The 20,769-nt window shown below is 56.9% G+C and overlaps 2 protein-coding genes across 2 annotated transcripts; both read right to left on the bottom strand.

The window, feature by feature from the left end:
• Positions 1-401: 401 nt before the first annotated feature.
• On the bottom strand, positions 402-8,804 carry TMEM11 (transmembrane protein 11). Its single transcript, XM_080557456.1, has 2 exons — positions 8,705-8,804; positions 402-1,305 (listed from the first exon to the last, which is right to left on the bottom strand). Exons 1-2 carry the CDS (start codon positions 8,770-8,772, stop codon positions 789-791), a joined length of 585 nt encoding a protein of 194 aa, XP_080413582.1. The 5' UTR covers positions 8,773-8,804; the 3' UTR covers positions 402-788.
• A 2,327-nt stretch (positions 8,805-11,131) lies between these two features.
• On the bottom strand, positions 11,132-19,528 carry NATD1 (N-acetyltransferase domain containing 1). Its single transcript, XM_080557455.1, has 3 exons — positions 19,258-19,528; positions 15,133-15,251; positions 11,132-14,299 (listed from the first exon to the last, which is right to left on the bottom strand). The coding sequence occupies exons 1-3, from the start codon at positions 19,352-19,354 to the stop codon at positions 14,183-14,185; spliced, it is 333 nt and encodes a 110-aa protein (XP_080413581.1). The 5' UTR covers positions 19,355-19,528; the 3' UTR covers positions 11,132-14,182.
• Positions 19,529-20,769: the final 1,241 nt, after the last annotated feature.

Raw genomic sequence — 20,769 nt, 5'->3', positions numbered from 1 at the left:
GTGTTTTGAGCTGGAAACAAGTGTTATCTCCCTTGTGCAAAGAAGTAATAGTTGGAAGATGGCAGGGCAGCAGAGGATTTGGACGCTGCTAGCCCCCAGCATCAATATTTGTGCAGTTACCAAAACAGATGGAAATGCTGGGGTAGCTGATACGCCCCCTCTTCCAAGAAGCACAACTAGTCAAGCCAGAGGAAAAGCAACACTACAGCCCTTCCTCCAGCAGACAGCTGTGAGGTAACGTGGATGCTGCTGCCATGTGCGACAGACAAGAGGCGTACCAGGTCTGTATATCAGCACGCATACATCATTATCAGCACTGGAGATCTCACAGCAAAGCTTCCAGCCCCTGGAAGCACACTGTAAAAGGGAGCTACGTTAACAGTAACGAGAGCGCAAAATCATTTGAAATTCTCATCCTTTAATGGTCAATGATAACTTCCGGCTGGTTCTGTGTAATACAATTAAACAATATACTTAAATGTTTCAAAAAAAAAAAAGAAGCTCTCACACCCCCCTCTTTCCATAGCTTTCTTTCATCAGCACTCCACTGCTGGATTGGACTCCCATGGCCTAACGTACATCTCTCATTTCACCACACATCCAAATTCTTAAGTGTAACGAAGAACTGAAAAACCTTGGTGCACCAGTGATGTGTTATTTTAAAAATAACAGCTCTATTAAACCACCTCCTTCCCAGTCTCCACTGCTTCTCAAAGAGGAAAAACAAAATGTTACTGTGGGAGTCTTAATACGCTTGTCTTTGTAGGTTTCTCTCTTCCCTGCTGAAGTCATACAGCATAGAGTTCATAGATCTTCTTTACACAGTACACCAGGGCAGCGAGTGCTATCGTGTTATGCAGTCTCTTTCTGTGCAGGTCGTCCTTCCTCACCAGCACCACCGGAGTGGAGGAGGTGAGCGTATGCAGGGGCAGGCGGGAAAGTTTATAGGCATCGTACTCTACTTGGTACTTGCAACAGGGATCAAATTGCCAAGAGATCCCATAAAGGGTGCAGCAAGCCATGCTCAGCACACCAGCAGGCAAGGAGATGTAGTGAGAATAATCTACTGGAAGTGCCAGAGGGGTGAAGAGACAGGTAGTGCCCGCTAACACGGCGGTCTTGTGCAGGCAGTTCCCCACAGTGATCCAGCGGGCCGTCTCGTCCCCAATGCGAGTGGGCTCTATCACTATGTATTTGTACTGCGCTTCCAGGGCCTGCTCCAGCTCATACTCAAACTGGTCCTGAGCGTTCTCTCCGTTGTAGATCTCATGCACGATGTAGCAGTCCGTGGAGGACAAGGTGACCCTGTTAACAGGAAACACAGGATTAAAACTACGGAGCTAGAAGACGGACTTTTCACCCACCCGGTTGCAAGAGCTTGAGGGAAAAACGCCTGAAGTCAGGGCAGCCCCTCAAGGTCACCCAGTCACTGCCTCTGCTCAACAACAAGCAGCTTTTTCAAATCAAGATCAATTTCACTCAGCTAATTATGCTTTTTACACATGAAGTCATCCCAAATTGAGGCAATTTACTTTTCCTTGCATTTTCCTAACTCGGAGGAACGAAGAACATTTTGAGAAAACAGGATCTTGACAGCAATCCTGAGACAGTTCCTCGCCCTGACACCTCAGCAGTTTTTCTGGAGATGCTGGAAATACCGCACCTTAGTGACCACGCTGGATCAATGAACAAACCGCACAGACTCGAGGAGCTTTCCCAAGAAATTAAGACTAGCAACTCATTTATCAAGAGGGCGAGCTGCACTGGAAGATTTTGAGAGGCAGCATCTTCATTTGAGGATGACGGCTTTCTCCCCACAACAACCACCTCCTTGCCACCAGCACGGCTCGTTTAGTCCTTCACAGCAAGTCCAGCCTGCAGACACGAGAACGGCTGAGAAACGTGGCTGGAAGTGAAGGTGAAGAGGGCAGCGGAGCAGTCACTGTTACAGAATGATTCATTCCCTCTGACGAAACAGGAAGCAGCAAGCAAGCAAAGATTTTTTTTTTTTTAAAACCAAGGTAAGTTTTAACAAAGAAGAAAGAGATGCTTGCTTTACCCCGGAACAGGCTCCCTGCTGACAGTCGACTCACAAGGCTCATACATCCCCCCTCTATTTGAGTACCAGCTCTTTGCTACCTAAAGAATCGCATCAATTCCTTCCTTCCACCTTCTTCGTGCACATCACCTTAGCCGCAGCTAGGTTAACGTAACAGACAGCAAAGAAATAAGATTATGCCTGGTTACCTGCACTGAGAAAGGGTAAGAACGGATCCACTGGAACAAAGCAAAATCCTCCCTTCTAAGGGGAAAAAATAACTATTTGACATACTTGTGTTTAAGCAGAACAAAACGGAGCACGTGGCCTCTCAAGGATAAAAATATCTAGCAGATTCCTTCAGCAGCAGAAGAACAAACTGCGCACATATTTGACCTAATCACGGCAGACAAAACAACCTCATCCCAACGGTGTTTAGACCGTCCTGATACTGGGAGGCAAGAGGCTGCTGAAACGGAGAATGCATCTAGCACTTTCTGCTCCATTAGTACAACGGCACTTGTGTGCACGCACTGGAAAATAAGGGAGAGAAAACACATTTGCAAGCTGCCGCGTTACCAGCCGTTACCCTGAACGTGCAGCTCTGTTCGTGCTGCAGAGGGGATCGTGCAGTGACCATCTGTAATCAAGAATATTGTTAAATGACAAGCTGTTGCCAGAAGTAGCTGCTGTTGCGAACAGCGGCAAACACGTCAAACAGCAGGAAGTAGGACGCACCAGCTTCTCCCAAAGCAGGCTAATAAGCGGTTTCCATGAGGCTCTGGCTGGTACTTAGAAAAACTACAAGGAAAACTCCACTTAAAGCTAGTTACTGGTTCTCTGCGGTGCACTTCTCCCTTGGCCTGTTCACAGGTAGAAGGGGAAACAAAAATCCACCTGAATGCTGCGTACGCCAGGGGCTTCTTTAAGGCCATCATCTTGTCCAACACCGTTTGGAGCATTACCTACAAGTCTTCATCTGATTTTTAAGGCAACCCTCTCAAGAGAAGGCTGGATTCTGTAGACGATTAACTCCTTCAGCACAGGATGTGGCAAGCTCTGCTGTTCTGTAGCGAAGTGGCAAGTATTTAAAGATTAAAGGACAGCACCTATATAGAAGGTTAATGGCACACTACATCTCTAACACAGCTAAGTATCAGCTAGCGTTAAGAGTTTCTGTAAGGCAGGATTAGTTAACCAGGATTGCACCAGTATGTTAAAGGACACAGCTGGTAGAGGTTTCTGCCAAGGATTTTTTCCTGACCAGAACCATTCCCAGTGCAGCTTCAGCCCCATGAAAAATCCCAGTTTGATTTCAGAAGATACCCTGAGACTCCCATAAAAAAATAACACCAGTGACTATGTGAGACCGCTTGGAAAGGTGTAAGGACTTCAGGGAAAAGCTATGGCCGAGAGGCGTTGGTAAGCTGGAGGCTGAGCCATCACTAACACAACCCTCCAGATAAAACAGAGTATTTCCCGCGACATAGCGCCTCCAGCTTTCTGTAACACCTAGGGACATGCAGCAAGTCTCTGCAAAACAGAAGCAGTTTCCAAGTTTTAGCAGTCTGCCCTCCTAAACATGCTGTTTTTCCAAATGAGGCCCTTAATATGGGGCTAAATCTGTCACGGAGCTGCAGTTGCAGCAGGCTGATTGGACAACCCCAATAACAAAGGACAAAGAATGAAAAAGTAGTTGCCCAAACAATAGGACACGCGAAGAGTCAGCAGCGCAAGCAGAGCGCCTCCGCTGCTCTAACAGAAGCAGTACGATTTAACTGCATATTTTTGTCCATACAAGAACCGGCTACCTCTGGAGGAAGGAAAGCTGAGAAGCCGATGCAGCCGAGGTGCACGGGCTGAGCACGGCCCCGAGAAGCTTTGAGACCTCGCTGGCGTGCAGAGCAGGACCAGGGACCTCAAACCGCAGCAGCAGCCTCTCCTGACGCAGCCTTTCCATCGAGCACAGCAGCTGCCCACAAACAAATCCGAGCAAAGCCAGTGGATTTGCTCAGACACTGGAGGCTACAGAATTTGCCTTTTGGTGCTTGTCATGCCACCCTCCAAAGCAATGACAAAAATGCAGAACTACGCCATCAATCACGAACTGGCACCCACCAGTTGTGAAGTGCTGCTCGTTTTATGCAACTCCGTTCTACTTAAAAGATTGGTAAATAACCAGCCTGAGAGAGGATCTAGTTCCAGAAGTCATAAAATGGTGCCACACGTTCCGAAGCCCAACATGCTGTTTACCAGACAGACCAGAAAAGCAGTCGATGATTTTATTCGACCAAATGCTTTTCCAGGACCTGCCTCCCCATCTCAAAAAATAATAATAAAAAAAAGGCTAAGTTGTACAAGAGCTCTGTAAGAACAGTTCTAGACCTTATATCCAAATAGTTTACTCTATTGCGGCCTCATACGTTCTGTCCTTGAGAAATTTTAAGTGCCTTATTCCTGGTGCCAACTGTACACGTACACAGGGAAAGGTGACGGTACCCTGAAGGATTCAGCGCAGCGAGATGAAACTTATTAAAAATCACTGCCATAAAATTGTGGTGTTACCAGAGTTAGCAATAAGGAATCAGTTGTTAACAGAGCTGCTACCAGCAGGAGGGACCGAAGCGTCTCAGCTATAGGGCAAGCTTCAGATTCCACTGGATTATCTTCCTAACATGGGAAGCTCAGAAAGCGCCCGCGGAGGGGTTCTGCAGCTGGCTGAGCAGCGGCAACTCCAGCAGCGCCCCCCCTCAGGGCAGCTCCGTTTCGCTGCCTCCTGAGGAGAGCAGCCTGTCTGCTAAATGCAAGTTTCAGCTGGAGAGTCTTTAAGGATGAAGACACAAATACCCAGCTGAGGAGGAGGCACTCCTGCCACTCGCTGCGCAAAGACCTGAAGTTTTGCCAGGTGCCAACTGGCAAGGAGAGGACCAAGCGAACAGTGCTAAAAACAGGGCACACGGCAGCGGCCTGGCAGAAATCCCAGCATCCTCCTACCCCTGGGCGTTTGGAGGGCAGAAGAACCGAGCCTCGGGAGCGCGCTGCTGCTCTCCGCCTAATGGTGCTCCTCAATCCGCCCGAAACACTTTTGGTTAGGGTTTCGAGGCCGCCAAGCACTTCAGTTCTGCAGAGCATCCGGGGTCAGGACCAGAAACAATCTCAATCTCCACGCAAAGTATTTTGTGTTGTTTTTTAAAGGATGTTCCTGACAACAGTGTTGCTCACTGCACCAAACATACACTGGGATGAGCTATAAATGAAGGCAAACCAGTCTGATTAGTACTTAAAAAAAAAATAAGCGGGGAGAGGCTTGCAGTTGTATGATAATGCCTGTCACAAGCAGCACACAGAAAACCCAGCGCAGCGATGCCTTGGAGGGCCTTAACGCTGGCTGTGTGGGTTATCTGCAGAAGAAGCACCCTACAGATGGCCAAAGCACGGCCTCTGGGGTCGTTATTAGCATCCCAGCCAAGCCTGAGTAAGTCAAAACAGTTGACGCAAGTCGAATTCAAACACTAACACGCTCAACTTCCCTCCACCCACCTTAATCCTTCTTCGAATGTCAGGATTAAAAATGAGACGTGGTCTACCTGTGAGGTAGGGTGTTTCCTCTGAGAATTCAAATCACATCTGACCAGTGCCTTTTTCTACTCAGGACAGCTCTGGAATATGGCATACAAAAAGTGCCAACATGTCCAAGCTGAAACACCCGAACAGCTGCCTCTCTACCAAACCTCTGCAGGATCTACTGCTGCCAGGCCCACGGCTTCAGGAAGGCCGTTTTAACGGGCTGCCCACGGCTGCACTGAAGCTGAGGAAGAACAGGAAAAGCACAGCAGTAAAGCAAGACTTCCACTCAAAAGATGTGCCTTAAATACAAACAGGAGAGAAAACAGGGGAACGCAGGTGAGATCTTCAAGCAGCCTTGGCGAGGGAAGGCAATCGTAAGGCAAACCTCACCGAGCCATACCGAAAAACCCTCCGGCCACCAGAGCAAAAAAGAAACACCGATTTTAGGTCAACTAATGATTAGCTAGGCTAATGGAAACGGGTCAATCATTGCTGCAAGCAAACAGAGTACCAGAAATCCGAGCAGCGCAGGTAGCAAGAGGAGAGACCTCTTTAAGGGCACGGAGAAGCCAACGCAAGGAGCAGCGATGGCGCGAGAGCTCTTCTTTCTGCAGTTTGTTAGAGCATCTCCCCGGGGAACAAACGGCATTCTGTCTTGTGTTCTGGCGGTCATCGTGCTGAATTTCATACAGAAACCCCAAGCACAATTCAGTGTCTGTTCTGTATTAGAAGTTGTTTTGGTCTACAGATTAACAATTCCCTTTAGACAGTCTCCATTAAAGAGTCTATCCAGAATGCAGAAAAACAAATATTTAGTTGCTTCTCTTTTTTTTTTTTTAAAAAAAAGAACTTTATTTTTTTTCCACCACCAGAGAGCCAGCTGGAGTTCACAGCCAGTATCCTTTGAAATTAACGTCCTTACATTTCAGTCCTGTTGAGGAAAGCAGTTTTTGACCAACTACAGACTTCCTTGCATCAATGAAGTCATTTATGAAGGGAGAGAGTCTCCACAGACAGTCACTGGGCCTTTTTTTTTCTTTTATTAAAGAGAAAGGTGGTCAAGTCTAATACCAGACAGTATTTTATTCACTACCAAATCTCGACACCACCTCCCAACACACTGATGTCTTTCTAGCCTAGCTGGCTGACAACTCTAAAAATACCTTGAAGCAGCTCGTTTCTGAGGAAAGCTGGATTAGCACATTCAGTTCAAAGGAACGCGTCTTTGGGCAGGAAACCTGCCCAATGTAGGAAAATCGTGCTCATTTTATAAAAAAAACAACCCTACATCACCAGCTGATGACATCAGGTCTGTCAGCCACACCATTCCCACAACTTGCACTGCCAGCAGCCAAACGAGCCCGGTAGGTGCGATTTACAATTAGCCCCTGATCAAGAGGCCCAGTCACGCGCATCTCCGGGTCCACAGGTGCGAGGAAGGAGCGCTGCCTTGCAGACATCACCCGACCCCGGGTAACAGCAGGATCCGCACGGGGTGACACCTAACAGAACCGCCGTCTCCTGATAGGGGTTGTGAAACGCCGCTCGGTGGTGTAACAGTCACGCAGATCATCTGTTGCCCTGCTGTGGCACTTCTGTGCTTTCTTACGCTTCGCTTCTCGTTGTAAAAGGAGAATAATGCATGCTGAACGTTCACGAAGTAGCTCATGTTTATGAACAAGTGGTTTTGATCATAAGATCAAGAGGAATCAGAGCTTAAAAATCCCCGCAAACTACAATTACATTCTACAATTAGATTACCGTATAGCTCGCAGATTAACTGAACAGGTAACAACTCACTTTTAAGTCTGCATCAATTTTCATTCAGGTAGAATAATTATCACTGAAGGCGAGTGCTCTTTTCCATATTTTTTCTTCACTTCTCCCGAGAGCGCAGCGCTACAACGTGAGAACTCCTCACCTCGTGGTTTAGCGCTGGGGCAGGTGCCAGCAGCGGGTGCAGTTTTACCACTATGCCACCGAGCTCTGTGGCATTCTGAGCTGTTTATACAAACTACGCTGATGTAGTAATTCCATCAGCTCTTCCAATTCAGTTGCTTCTAGATCCCCTCAGCACAGGCAGCGTTTCAGCGTTTCACATCAGCGCTAGAACGTTAAGGGCTACCTGTGACTCCCCACGGCTACGTAGACTCAGCACCACCAAATACAGTCCTCTTGAATTACAGCAAGGGAGCAAAACGAGGCAAAACCCCCAACAAACAAACAAAAAAAAAAACAAAGGGATATCACAGTCTCTAAATAAGGCGGCAGGACAAAAGAAAACGTCTCCTCTCAATGAAAACGCAGCTGCTCTCAGCAGCTGCTGGTTACATCAGTCAGCCCTAGGGCGAAACGGGGAAAAATGCCAACGTAAGGAAACACGGGATTTAGCCACACGTTTTAAGCAGGTAAAGAACCACGCGCACGGGCTTCAGAACAGCTCAGCACGGTTTCCTCCCGTCCCCCTTTCTCCCGTCTTTAACGCTAAGATCTCAGCTCCCCCACAGATATTCCCTGGGGCGATCCCAGCCTGTCCTTGCAGCCCCTGGGTGCTGCGGGAGCCAAAAAAAAAAAACCAAAAAACCACCGAGCCGCCGACCCCACGGAGCTCGACACCGCACCCCAGGCGGCCACCCCCGGCAGGAGGTCACCCTGGAGGAGCCGCCGGTGCCCTCCCCGCCTTTAAAAATAGCCTCGCCAGGAGCCTCCCGGGGGCCGGCCGGCCCTGCCCAGCCCTGCCTCCTCCGCCCCGACCCCCGGCACCGCGCTGCCCACGCGGGAACAGCCGCGGCCGCCGCCGTCCCTTAACGGGCCCGCTCCTCGAGGCCTCCCCTGGCCCTCCCCGGCCCTCGGGGCCTCCCCTTGAAGGCCCGGTGCCGGTGCCCGGGGCACCAAACCGCCCCCCCCCTTCCCGCTCCGGGCTCCCCTCAGCGGGGCCGCGGCCCCCCGCCGGCCCGGCCCCGCTCCCCTCAGCGCGGCCCCCGCCCTTGCCGCGGGGTCGCGGGGAGCCCCGAGGGCCGCAGCCCGCTCCCCGCCGCCTCCGAGCCCCCCCGAGGAGCCCCGGCCGCCCCCCGAGCCCCTGCCCGGCCCCGGCCTCACCTCTCCCGGCCGCCGCCGCCGCTGTTGGTGCCGCCGGGGCCACCGCGCCTCCTTCCCCACGCCGCCATCTTGGAGACACTCGGCTGGCAAATGTCTCCGCCAAAGGGCCGCGGGCCCGCCGCGCTGCCCGACGGGAAATGTAGTGCGCGGGGCCGGAGCCGGAACCACTCAGCGAGCGCGGAGGTCAGGGGGCCGAGGACTACGAGTCCCACAGTGCCTCGCGGCATAGAGAGGCAGTCCCGGGGGGGATTCTGGGATTTGTAGTGCACTCAGCATGAGTAGGGGCCCGGCCTGCCCTGCGGCCCCGCCATGAGGGCGGCGGCGGGTGCCGGGGTGGGAAGGGGGGGTGGCGGGGGCGTCGTGTGTCCCGTGCTGCTCGGGGGGGAGAGAGAAGGGTCAGGGGAGCCGTGCTAACCCTCAGCAGAACTCCCTAGGGAAGGGATGGGGTTTTGGGGGCAAATGGAGCCCGTTTGTGCCATGCTGGGCACTGCCGACGTGTCCCCTCTGAGGCGGGGTGGCAGTTGGTAGCCAAACACCTCACTGGAAAATGGAACACATCTGTTGGGCACACACATTCGTTGGGCACCCCACACACCTGCCCTCAGCCTGAGGTCTGCCCGAGCAGAGCTGGGACCGGGCACACAGCACAGCCACAGCATAGTCCCAAAGCCTCCCACAGGACCCTCCCGGGGCTCTCCCAGCCCTGTGTCTCCTGCCAGGAGCAGAGCCTTTACCTAGGAAACCCGTCCTCCCTCAGTCCTCCCTCAGTCCTCCCTCAGCAAACCGCAGCTCCCCTGCTCCGCAGCCTGCCCTGGCCCGCAGGGATGCCCTCCTCCAGCCCCTGTTCCCCCGGCAGCCCCAGCCCTGTGGGTCCCCCCCCCCCCGTCCCCCACCATTTCCCATTCATTTCCGACGCCCTCCTCTTGCTGCTTCTTCCCCGGGAGCTACCAAGCCTCCGAGGAGAAGGGGAAGGGAGCACATCCGCGGGGATGTACGTCTGAAATGACTGATGGGGCGTTTCAGAAGAATGGCGTTGTCTCTGCAACTCCCCTTCCTTGAAAATTCCTCTTTTTGACAGCATTATTTCCAAGTGAGGTAATGTAACTAAAGAGGACAGCCCCGTAGCTGCCTGCATCTCCCCAGGCGCCGCGAGGCTGTGCTTGCAGGCTGCAGGGCTGTCCCGCGCCTCGGCTTTCTCGGCCGTAATTTGGGGTTCTGCTCTGTTGGCGGAGGTAAATAACGCACTTGCGTGAGCGAGAGGTGCTCGGGGAAGGCTCCCAGCCTGGCAGAGCGTGCAGCCGGGCGGCAGCATTGCTGGGGCAGGCCGGAGCGTTGGACTTTGTGGAATGTGGAATGTAAACAGAGCGTGTTACTAGCAACAGCCCAGCTCCGTGCTATAACCCAAATCCGCCGCGCTGTCTCTTGGGAGGAGCAAAACCCCAAACCCCTCGCCTGCTCAAATTGCAGCCCCGGGGGCCTCGTGTCGCTCGTCACACTGGGTCGGATCGTAACTGGAAATAAGCAGTGCCCCTTCTGCCCGCCACCACCCCTAGGGTTTTCAGCTACTGCAGCTCCAGCCTCGGCCTCCGAGGCTTGCGCCCATCTTCAGGAGGCGAGGTAAACACACTGGCCGGGAGCCCGAGGGCGATCGCTCAGGCTGTGCTCCCTGCCTGCGGAGCGCTGGGCCCCGCAGGGAAGCGCCTGGTGTTCCTCTGAGTCACCTGCCCGCCCGCCTTGCTCCGCACGAGCACGGCAGGGAAAGACTCCACTAACCGGCTATTTAAATGTTTCGTGCCTTAATGTTTTCAAACACCTTCGACAGATGAACACAAGCGTTTAGTGCCAGTTAGGGAGAGGCTGCGTTTGCACGATTGCTCCCGAGGACTGTTTGGACTGGAATCTCGAGGCAGGACTGCTTTGTTCGAGCAGGGGAGGATCGGTTGTGATCCCCCTGGCCCCAAGCTCTATGCAGTTATCGCAGTCAGGCAGCCTTAAGACCTGAAATAAAAGCCAAAAGCCTCAGCTCCTGCCTCCCTGTTCATTTGTGGTGGGAGCAGGCAGTAGGAGGGTGGCTGCTGAGAACACCCATGTGCACTGCAGCGAGCCTCCCATCTGCCAGCTTCTGCCTCCTCTCCAAGACACAGACGTGCACAGCAGTTAATAGCCTAGAGTTGGAGTTGGATGTTAGAGGACTTGTTTTTTGGGGGAGATGAGAAAGCGATTTATGTCGAAAATGAATAATTGTCATCAGCGAGGCAGCAGCAATCACGCTGGACACAGCCTGGAAAACAGAGCAGTCTGACGAGACCTGTGCAACAGGCTCTGCCGAGGTGACCCAGCCCAGCGGGGACAGAGCCGGGGACGCCTGCGGTCCCCCGGTCACCTCCTCCTGCCCCCTGCAAGCAGCGCGCAGCGAACCACTGCCGATCAGTTAAGCCACACTTTTTATTGTACTGTATTCCATGCAATATGTTCATGTTTTATAGTACGACAGAGGAGGGATAAAGATAAACGTTAGACATAAACAAAAGCAGAAAGGTCGTTTGTAACAGGTCCTGAGAAGGAAAGGCACATCGTAACCACCGAATTCAACAGAACAGGAACCTCGCACAGAGGAAGACAACGCTGGGAAGCGGATGAGGGAGGGGGTGTTTCAAGTTGGGCGAGGTGGAAGCGGGTTTGACAGCGATTTGTATTTCCCCACCCGTGAAAGTCTATAGTTCGAACGGGCTCGGGGACCTCACTGTTCAACCAAACCACTTCCACGCTCCTGTCGCCGGAGAGAGTCCGGGATCCCAGCTCCTCCGGGCTCGGTCAGCACCAAGGGGCAGCGCAGGGAGCTCCTTCCCGCGGGGATGAGCCTCGCGGGAGCGCAGGGGACGGCGGCGTCGCTGGTGACCGGTGGGTATTGCTATTCGCCGACCTCAAACGCCACGGGGCTGGGGCAGGAGGATGGGTACAGCAGTAAAACAGTTGGCACGGAAACCGGCACATCTCTGTCGGGTCGGACACCGGAGGGGTTGTAGCACCTCAAAGGGACGCAGCAGCAAATCCACGTGCTGTGCCTGATTTAAGGCAGCGATTGCCACTCGGGATCCAGCACCAGGAAGCACGAGGGTCCTGCCGGAGCAGCACGAAGGGCTCCGGGGACGCTGAGCCCTGCCCGTACATCCTCCAGCGATGGGGATCTTACAGGAACTGCCACACAGTGGGAACCAGCACAAACCCGAGGCCAAGGCTCGCAGCGCTGGGCTTGCGCTATTGCTTCTAGGAGGCACCCAGGCACAGATCTCTTCGAGCACCCAGCCCTGCCGCAAAGCAGATGCAGCGGTGGCTTGGCTTGGCAGAGACGGCTCAGCTTCACTTTGGGACCCAGAGCAGGGATGGTTCTGTCATCGCTTGGCTATAACAGAGCCAGCCTTGCTCCTGTAACTGGATATCAAAGTGTGTTTTTTCATGTTAAAAAGCAAATGTTTAGCAGCCCAGATATCTTCTTGGGCTGCTTTTCTTTTGTTCTTTACCCATGACCCTTTCCCAGTCCCTCTAAGCCATCCTGAAGGCTGCAGCCGGGCTGAAATAGGCAGCAAGGGGGCAGAGACGTGGGGCAAAGGTGGTGCTGCGCCTGGTGCCTGTCAGCACAGGACCTTGCCAAGGTGGGTGGTAAAAAGGGGCAGGGGTCTCAGCACCGCAGCAGGGCCAAAGCTCGGGAGGTTTGACCCAAGCCAGCGTGCAGAGAGCTGCGTTATGTTGGCAGCGGGCGGCCTGCGAGCACAGGCAGGCGGCCAGGCTTCACCTCGAGCCGGTGGCCAGAAGAGATCAAGACCTCCCTGGCTAACACCGGGCATGGGGTCTCCATCTCCAACCAACCCACCCAGGAGCAGAGGCTGCGGGAGCTTCTTCCTTTGCCTCCTCTGGCTCTGGGAGAGGGCTGAGCTGCCGCTTGGCCCGGGCTTCATTCGGTCCGTGGCACAGGTTGTAAACTTTAGTCCCTGCTGAGAGATAAGCTAGGTCTGGATCTGACCTCCAGGTGAAAGGCTCTTTACCTCCTGCTGCCTGGCTGCAGCCCCCAGCTGCTGGCCGAGCCACCAACGCCTGCCCCACCGCAGCCCAGCCCCGGGGCCCTCATGAAATCCTGAGAGCTCGGGGTGAAAACCTCTGGGGTTTATCTCAGGAAAGCCCAAACGAAGCAGGAGAGGCGGCAAGCAGGAGCCGAGCAGCGCCCTGCTGTCACGGCATTACCTCTACGTCCGAGTGCAACAATGCTGAGCCGCGCTACAGGGTCATCGCCCGCGGAGGTACCGGTGCACGGCGAGGGCATTCCACCCCAGCACGCTGCCAGCACCCCGGGCTTGGAGCTGCGAGGAGGCCGGTGAGCGGAGGGGCAATGCCCTGCGCTGGGGCTGCTCTCCCAAGGCTGCAAGGAGAAGCGAACGGCATCCACACGGAGCTGGGTGGCATCAAGCCCTGGAGATGGGACCGGATCCCAGAGGCCTCACCCCCGTTGCTCTCAGGATGTGGCGTCGGCTCAGACCTTTGGGCCCGGGGCACAGACGGGTGCAGATCTGGAGACGAGGGAGACGCGGGGAGCCTTCCTCTTCAGCTGCAGGAAACCACCCCGGGGGCGCACTTCTGGGCAGGCCGTGTCCTCACCAGCAGGCAGCACAGCCAGAACGACGGCCCGGGACCCTGCGGGACGCCACGTGGGGCTGCGTCCAGAAGGTCGGGCAGGAGCTGGCACCCCCAGGAGCAGCGCCCACCACTCAGCCGTGTTTCTCCATCCACATGCACACGCTGTACGTGCTCTGTTGCAGGCTCTGCAGGTGAAGCCCGCTCCCCACGCAGCTCCCCTCTCCCGGCTCAGAGGTCTCAGTGTCCCAGCATCTCCGCGGCTGGCGTGGCGAGGGCTCCCGGGCACCACCGCTGCCCACGCGGTCTCACCTGCGCCCCACGGGGCTTTGGGCGAGGCTCGGCGCTCGGCAGACGCTCCTGCTGCAGGACACGACCCTGCCACGGGGCTGGGGCTCCTCCAGCACCTCCCTCTGGTCCGTGAGGCTTTAATCCACAGCATCTCCCCCAGCTGCAGGAGGAAAGGGGGCTGGGACCCCACAGCCCCCCCTAACCAACATCCCCCAGCAAGTTCACAGCCGTCGCCAAGCAGAGGAGAGAGGATGAGGTGCAGGCGGAGTCATCCCCTGCTCTTGCGATGGAGTTTGGGGGGGAAAACCCTCCTCTTCCACCCTCTGGCTCGGGATGAAAAGCACCGGGGGGCACGCGTGCCCGGAGCGCAGGGGCCGCAGCCATGCTCACACGTGGGCAGGGAGGAGGAGGTTGTGCCCACGCTCGTGCGCCACATGGACACGCTTTAAAAAAAAAAAAGGGAATTGTGAGTGCGGAAGGGGGTTTCCTGAGACTGCAGAGAAGCGAAGGCCGCGTTGAACAGTCAGGGACAGGCGTGCTGGCGGCGGGAGCCGTCCTGCCTTAAGGCTGCAAGTGTTCCAGGTACTGCGGCAGCGGGTTCTCCTTGACGTATTTCTGAATATACCAGCACGTCAGGTGAGCTTTCAGGTCCTCCTCCACCACAAAGTCCAGGGCTGCCTGCAACCAAGCGGGGAAGACAGAAGGCGGGTTACAGACAGCACCCCCAGCTCACTTTCCCCTGAAACCTCCCATGGCACAGACCGCTGTACCCCACCCCGCAGCAGGCAGCCTTCACGTACCCCGTGTGCGAGGCAGGAGGAGAGGAGGGCTGCGGGGAGCACGGCCACGCTGCTAGCAGCCCCCCAGCCCTCCCTGCATGGCTGCGAGCCCCCAGAGCAGGGCCCAAGGCAGGAAAAGGGCCCAGGAGGGCCTTGAAAAGCTTCGAGGTGAGACGTTGATCCAGCCCCCGAGCAAAAGCAGGGTGGGAGCGAGGGCTGTTGGCAGGGAGGAGGAAAGGGCCGAGGCTGGGCAGCGGCCGGAGGCGCTGGAACTCAGCCAGCCCCTCTCGCGGCCAGAAATAGGAACGCCTGACCACCCGTTTCCATCCAGCCCGCCAGGGCACAGCGAAGGGAAGGCAGAGCCTCAGCACCGAGCACGCGGAGGAGCTGCAGCCCCTCGCCCCGACACCGCCGCCATGCCGAGGTGTCCCGGCGCACCCCAAAAAAAAAAAGAGGTGCCTGGAGCTGGGGGGCTCCTCTTGCAAGGAGCTAACCTAGAGAGATGGGAGAGTGCCCGCTGCAGCATCCCTCCCCCAAAACATCCCCCTGCATCGCAGCATCCTCCCTCGTCCCCATCCCTGCTCTCGGCTGCACCAGGGCTGGCTTTAACACGTCCCTTCTGGGGGTTTGGCCACCCCCGAACGCGCTCCTTTTCCCTCTGGGACCTCGCTTTGTGCCTCCATCTGCTGTCGGATAGCGACGGCAAATCCCCAGGCATGGCAGCGGCCGTACCTTCGCGAGGTGCTTGGCTATTCCTCTCCCTCGATAGGCATCCGGGACCTCCGTGTGCTGCAAGTCCACGATGCGCTTCCCCACGTACTCGTAGAGCAGCACCGCCCTGTCGTGGCAACCTGCGGGGCACGAGAGAGCCGTGAGGTTTGGGGTGTCCCGGGGGGGGACGGTGCTGCTCCCCGTGCCTAAGCTGGGGCAGTTTAGGCTTCCCGAGCCCCTGGACGAGGGGGTACAAACCGAGTGCTGATGCCAGCACAACGCATTTGGGGTAGGAAAGCAGCTGGCAGCGGAGGGGTGAGGTGTGTTGACGGGGGAGCGAGCAAAAATAGGAAAGAACGGGTAAAGCTGACCCAGGTAACAGCCAGTTCCTTTCCCTCTACGGGACTTCGTCATCATCTGTAAAACGGGACAAGAGTTCTCGGGGCTTTGTGTTCGGGACCCTGCAAGGACAGGGGGACGGCGCTGGGAGAGAGGGATCCCACAAAGACAGGGGGAAGTGCACACGGGCGTGCAAGGGTGCGTGCATGTTCACACACACGCTTCTTGTTGCAACCCTCCGACGTTTCTCACACCGGTTCAGATACAGGAAGAAAGAAGTTTCACACACATGTAAATCAGGGGAGAGCTAATAATATCCCCCCGCTTCATCCACAGAACCCAAACTTCTGCCTTCAGCACAACAGCAAACGGTTCGTTTCTGGAGGGTCTCTGTACCTACAAGCAAGTTTCCAAAACACGAGCTTCCAACCAAGGAGCCGAGCTCAATTAAAATAACGGAGGCTTTGCGTTTCCCCCGCGATGCTTACTGGAGGGTGAAGGGCCACAAGTCCACCCGCCTGCCCCGCGTGCCTTGGCTGAGCTCAATCCACTTGATTTTACTGCCTTTCAGCTGACGACTCCAGCCCAGTTCCTTCGGTCCCTGTATTTGAGAGGCATGAGGAGCTTTCAGGCAAAGGCTCCGTCCTCCTACACGGGATGGAAATCCTGGCATTCCCTGCCCGAGTTTATTCCTGCTGGTCTCTACCCGCTCCTTCTAGCGCCAGCATTGTCCTTGGGTGGACATAAATCCCTCCTCTCCCCGCCGCCCCCGAGCACTTACAGACAGCAGCCCTGCCCCTCTCAGCTTTTAATTCAGCAAAAAGCTGAGCTCTTAAGCGCCTCTACAGCGCCAGACCCCTGCGACCACCGCCCGGCCAACCCCACAGCCCTGCCGGGGACCCTTCCCTGCCTCCCCCTCCATCTCGGGGCGGAGGGTTTGGGGCGAACCGCTGGGACGGGCAGGGTGGGAAGGGGCTGAAGGAGCAGTCACCTCTTCCCCGCCGGCCGGAGCGGTGCAGGTACCATCCTACACCCCCATTCCAGAGCTGGAAATCTCGGGGGAAAAGGGGAAAGAGGGGGAAGAGGAAGCGAGCCTGGCCCTAGCCCCGAACCAGGGAAGGGACGCAGCAGGCGCAGAGCAGGGGCCAGGAGAGGGCCGGCAGCTCGGCTCCCCCGCTGCCAAAAGCTGCCTGCGGGGCGATCACCGAGGACGAGACATCCTAAAGAACACACGCAGCCCCGGCCGGGATGGCTCCCCGGCTCGGCCTCGCTCACCCACGGAGCGCCTGGCACGTCGCTGCCGGGAGGGAACACGGCCGACCGCGCCGAGCGGAGACAGCACAGCCGTCCCCGACAGGCCCCGCTGCCGGAGCGGCGCGGGGGGGCCCGGCAGCGCGGCAGTTTCCTGTTTCGGAGCTCTCTCGAGGTCCGTGGCACGGGAAAAGCGCGGTGCCATCTTGACACAGAGCCCGACCGGCTCCCTTCCACCCCGCGGCACGCGACGAGCGCCCGCCCGAGCAGGGAGGGGAGCATCCCGGCACGACCCGCTCCGGGTTTCCTGAGCCAGCCCGAGCCAAGCGAAGCTTCCAGCGGCCGGATCCTGCCCAAAGCCCGGCAGCTGGGGAAGGGACGGGAGGTTTGGGAGGCACGGCTCGCTGCGCCCACGTGCCGAACGACGGGGACCGTGCGCGCGAAGCCCGGGCATCCCGGAGGAGACAGAGCCGCCCCACAGAGCGCGGCGTTTGTCCGAGGGATGCCCAGAAATCAAAGAGGGCTCTGCTGGAAGCGCTGCGCCCCTGCCCCAAGCGGCTGCGCCAGCAGGCAGCCCGACCTGCGGCTACTTTGGGGCAGGAGTCTCTCTCTGGGTTTCTCGTTTTGCCCAGAAACGTTGTCTAAACAGAGAAACAACCGAGAAAAACGACCACCACCTTTATCTGACAGAACCAGCCTACAGCTCCCAAGGAAATGCGCCGCTTAGACCCACAGTCCTCTCCTGTAACAAAGAGGCTGCACTGAGAGCGCTCTGGCTAGCTCGTGCTGTGAGTCACACCTGAACCGGTGACACATCCAGTCGGGCTCCCTTCTGCCCTCCTCTCCGAGGGGACAGCGAAGCTCGGTGAGGTCCGGTTCCGATCTGCTTTTCTTTCAGCTCCTCGACGCTTCCGCGGTTCGGTTACAAAGAAAGAGGGGGGGGGAACGTGTTAACAGGGACCAGCCGACTGTCAGTTTTAGAAACCGCGCGGAGCACCGAGGGCTCGGAGGAAGGGGATGGCAGGGCTACGGAGAAAACGCCAAAGGCAACCTGTATTTCTCGCGTACGAGCAGGGAATCCCGCCGGGAGGCTACATGAGGGCGCAGAGGGGAAGAGGAGGAGGCGATGCTGGAACACGGCACCTTCCACAGCTACGTCACAGCTGCCGTGGTGCCTCGGGCCTGTTGTCGCAGGGACGGCCTCGAGCACATCAGCACACAGCAAGATCCCAACCAGCACCTCCTGAAGTCGGGGCTGTGCTGCCGCAGCCTCGGAGCCCGGCGGCGAGCTGTGGGCTCGCCCCAAGGGCTGCTGCTCAGCCACAGCTCACGGCACGGGGCAGGTGGCAAACGTGCTCTGGGAGGGCCTCGTGGGTCACGGGGACCCCAAAATCCCAAATCCTACAGGGGCGTCCGCTCAGCTCTGCCGATCCTCAGCCCGCCAGGAGCGGGGCTACGCGGGGAACACGCCCCAAGCGCACGATCCCGCAGCAAGGGCTGCGTCCGGCCTCCTCCTGGGGTTCAGCAAACACCCAACGAGCACAGGACCGTCACCTACCCCGCCTTCACTCAGCCCAGGGCAGGAACACCTCTGCACCGGCTTTCCATGGCACTGCCCAGCACCAGATTCCCCCAAACAATGGGAAAATAACCCAAAAACCCATCCAAGCACCTGGGGAAACCTGCGGAGGATCCTCAGCCCCCAAACCCTACCTGACCCGTGGGGCGGCAGGGGGAGGTTTCACCTGGCAAACCCCAACGAAGGCGTTTGGTTTCCCCCGTAACTTTTTTTTTTTTTCCAGGCCCCTGTGAACTCCTCGGGCAGCGACGCCGCAGCTCTCGCGGTGCTGGCGCCCGGGCCCTCGTTTGATGTCTGTCGCTTCGCGAGGAGCACTCGGGGAAATCGTCCTCTCCGCGCCCAGTGCGCACGTCTCCTCCTTGCCTGCCCCGCCGCCGCCGAGCCTCCGGCCTGCGCTTTGTAATTAGCGGTTGAAATTAAAGAAGGGGGAAAAAAAAAATAAAAAAAAGGGAGAAAAGCCCCAAATAACCCCAGACGGCTCCTGTTGTTTTATTGAGAACGCCTCCCAGCGCGCGTAGGATTTCTGTGCTGTTTTTCCTATAAGTTCCTTCACTTTTATTATTATTTTTTTTAGTTTTTTTTTAAACCCAAACCCCTCAGAGCTCCTGCGGGGCAGCAAAGCCTTTTTAGGGTGACAACCCCCATGGGACCAAAATCCCCGAATATTTGGGATTATCCACGGGAACGGTGCCTGGGGGAGCCTCAGCGTGCCGGAAAGCAGCACCAGCACCCCACCCGCGTGCCCCCCGCCCCATAACCAGCAGGGATTGGGGTGCCCGCGCCACGGGGGGTGGGGGTGGGGCGGCACCCACGGGTGGGGGGGACCCACGGGTGGTGGGGGGGGGGGGGGCAGCTTTTAGCGTCAGGGGGGTTGGAGAAGGACCCGGGGGCAGCACAGGGGGGCACGGCGGGGGGGGGGTCGGGGGGTGCCGGTGCCCGTCCCGGTGCCCGTCCCGGTGCCCGCGGCCGCCCCTTACCGTTGAGGCGCACGGTGAACTGCCGCCGCTTCCGATCGTGCTCCACCTGGATGGGGCAGCCCTGCTCCAGGAGGCCGAGAGGCGCCGAGTGGGCCATGGCCGGGGAGGCGGGGGACGGGGACGCGTCGCGACAGGACGCGCTAAGTCGCGATAGGGACGCCCAGCACCGGGGCGCTCGGGGCCGGGCCGGGCCGGGCCGTGGCAGCAGCGCCGGGGCCGCCGCCGGCGCGCGGCCGCAGGAAGGCAGCCGGGCGCCACGTGCCCGCGCGGCAGCCAATGGGCGCGGCGCCGTTTTGTTTTGGTGCGGCCGCCCGGCGCTTAAAGGGGCAGCGGCACCGCACGGGCAGCCCCGGGGGGGGGGTGGCCCCGGGGGTGGGTCTGTGCGGGGTCTGTGCTGGTTCTGTGCGGGGTTTGTGCACGTCCTGTGTTGGTCCTGTGCTGGTCCTATATTGGTCGTGTGCATGTCCTGTATAGGTCCTGTGAATGTCCTGTATTGGTCCTGTATAGGTCCTGTGCTGGTCCTGTACTGGTCCTGTGCTGGTCCTGTGCACGTCCTGTATTGGTCCTGTACTGGTTCTATATCGGTCCTGTGCTGGTCATGTGCTGGTCCTGTACTGGTCCTATATTGGTCCTGTATTGGTCCTGTACTGGTCCTCTATTGGTCCTGTACTAGTCCTGTACTGGTCCAGTATTGGTCCTGTGTATGTCCCATATTGGTCCTGTACTGGTCCTATATTGGTCCTGTATAGGTCCTGTGCTGGTCCTGTATTGGTCCTGTGCATATCCCATATTGGTCCTGTACTGGTCCTATATTGGTCCTGTATAGGTCCTGTGCTGGTCCTGTACTGGTCCTGTGCTGGTCCTGTGCATATCCCATATTGGTCCTGTATAGGTCCTGTGCTGGTCCTGTACTGGTCCTGTGCTGGTCCTGTGCACGTCCTGTATTGGTCCTGTACTGGTCCTATATCGGTCCTGTGCTGGTCATGTGCTGGTCCTGTACTGGTCCTGTATTGGTCCTGTACTGGTCCTCTATTGGTCCTGTACTAGTCCTGTACTGGTCCAGTATTGGTCCTGTGTATGTCCCATATTGGTCCTGTACTGGTCCTATATTGGTCCTGTATAGGTCCTGTGCTGGTCCTGTACTGGTCCTGTACTGGTCCTGTGCATATCCCATATTGGTCCTGTACTGGTCCTATATTGGTCCTGTATAGGTCCTGTGCTGGTCCTGTATTGGTAATGTGCTGGTCCTGTATTGGTCCTGTACTGGTCCCGTGCACATCCTCTACTGGTCCTGTACACATCCTATACTGGTTCTATACTGGTCCTGTGTGTGTCCTGTACTGGTCCTGCACTGGTTCGGTGTTGGTTCTTTCCTGATTCTGTACTGTGCACGTCCTGTGCCGGTTCTGTCCTGATTCTGTGCTGGTCCTGTATTGGTCCTGTGCTGGTCTGTGTGCATCCTGTACTGGTTCTGTACTGGTCTTGTGTGCATCCTGTACTGGTTCTATACTG

This window comes from Anser brachyrhynchus, assembly GCF_964034855.1.
Source record: "Anser brachyrhynchus genome assembly, chromosome: 15".
Lineage (NCBI taxonomy): Eukaryota > Metazoa > Chordata > Aves > Anseriformes > Anatidae > Anser > Anser brachyrhynchus.
This window is presented reverse-complemented; position numbering and strand designations above follow the sequence as displayed.

Bases quoted from the DNA above. Each gene is read 5' to 3' on its own strand.
- TMEM11 (XM_080557456.1), bottom strand. From the start codon at position 8,772: ATGGCGGCGTGGGGAAGGAGGCGCGGTGGCCCCGGCGGCACCAACAGC. The intron at 1,306-8,704 runs GTGAGGCCGGGG...TCCTGTTAACAG, and splicing joins GGCGGCGGCGGCCGGGAGAG to GGTCACCTTGTCCTCCACGG.
- NATD1 (XM_080557455.1), bottom strand. From the start codon at position 19,354: ATGGCCCACTCGGCGCCTCTCGGCCTCCTGGAGCAGGGCTGCCCCATC. The intron at 15,252-19,257 runs GTAAGGGGCGGC...CGTGCCCCGCAG, and splicing joins GTTCACCGTGCGCCTCAACG to GTTGCCACGACAGGGCGGTG. The intron at 14,300-15,132 runs GTACGGCCGCTG...GCTTGGTTGCAG, and splicing joins TAGCCAAGCACCTCGCGAAG to GCAGCCCTGGACTTTGTGGT.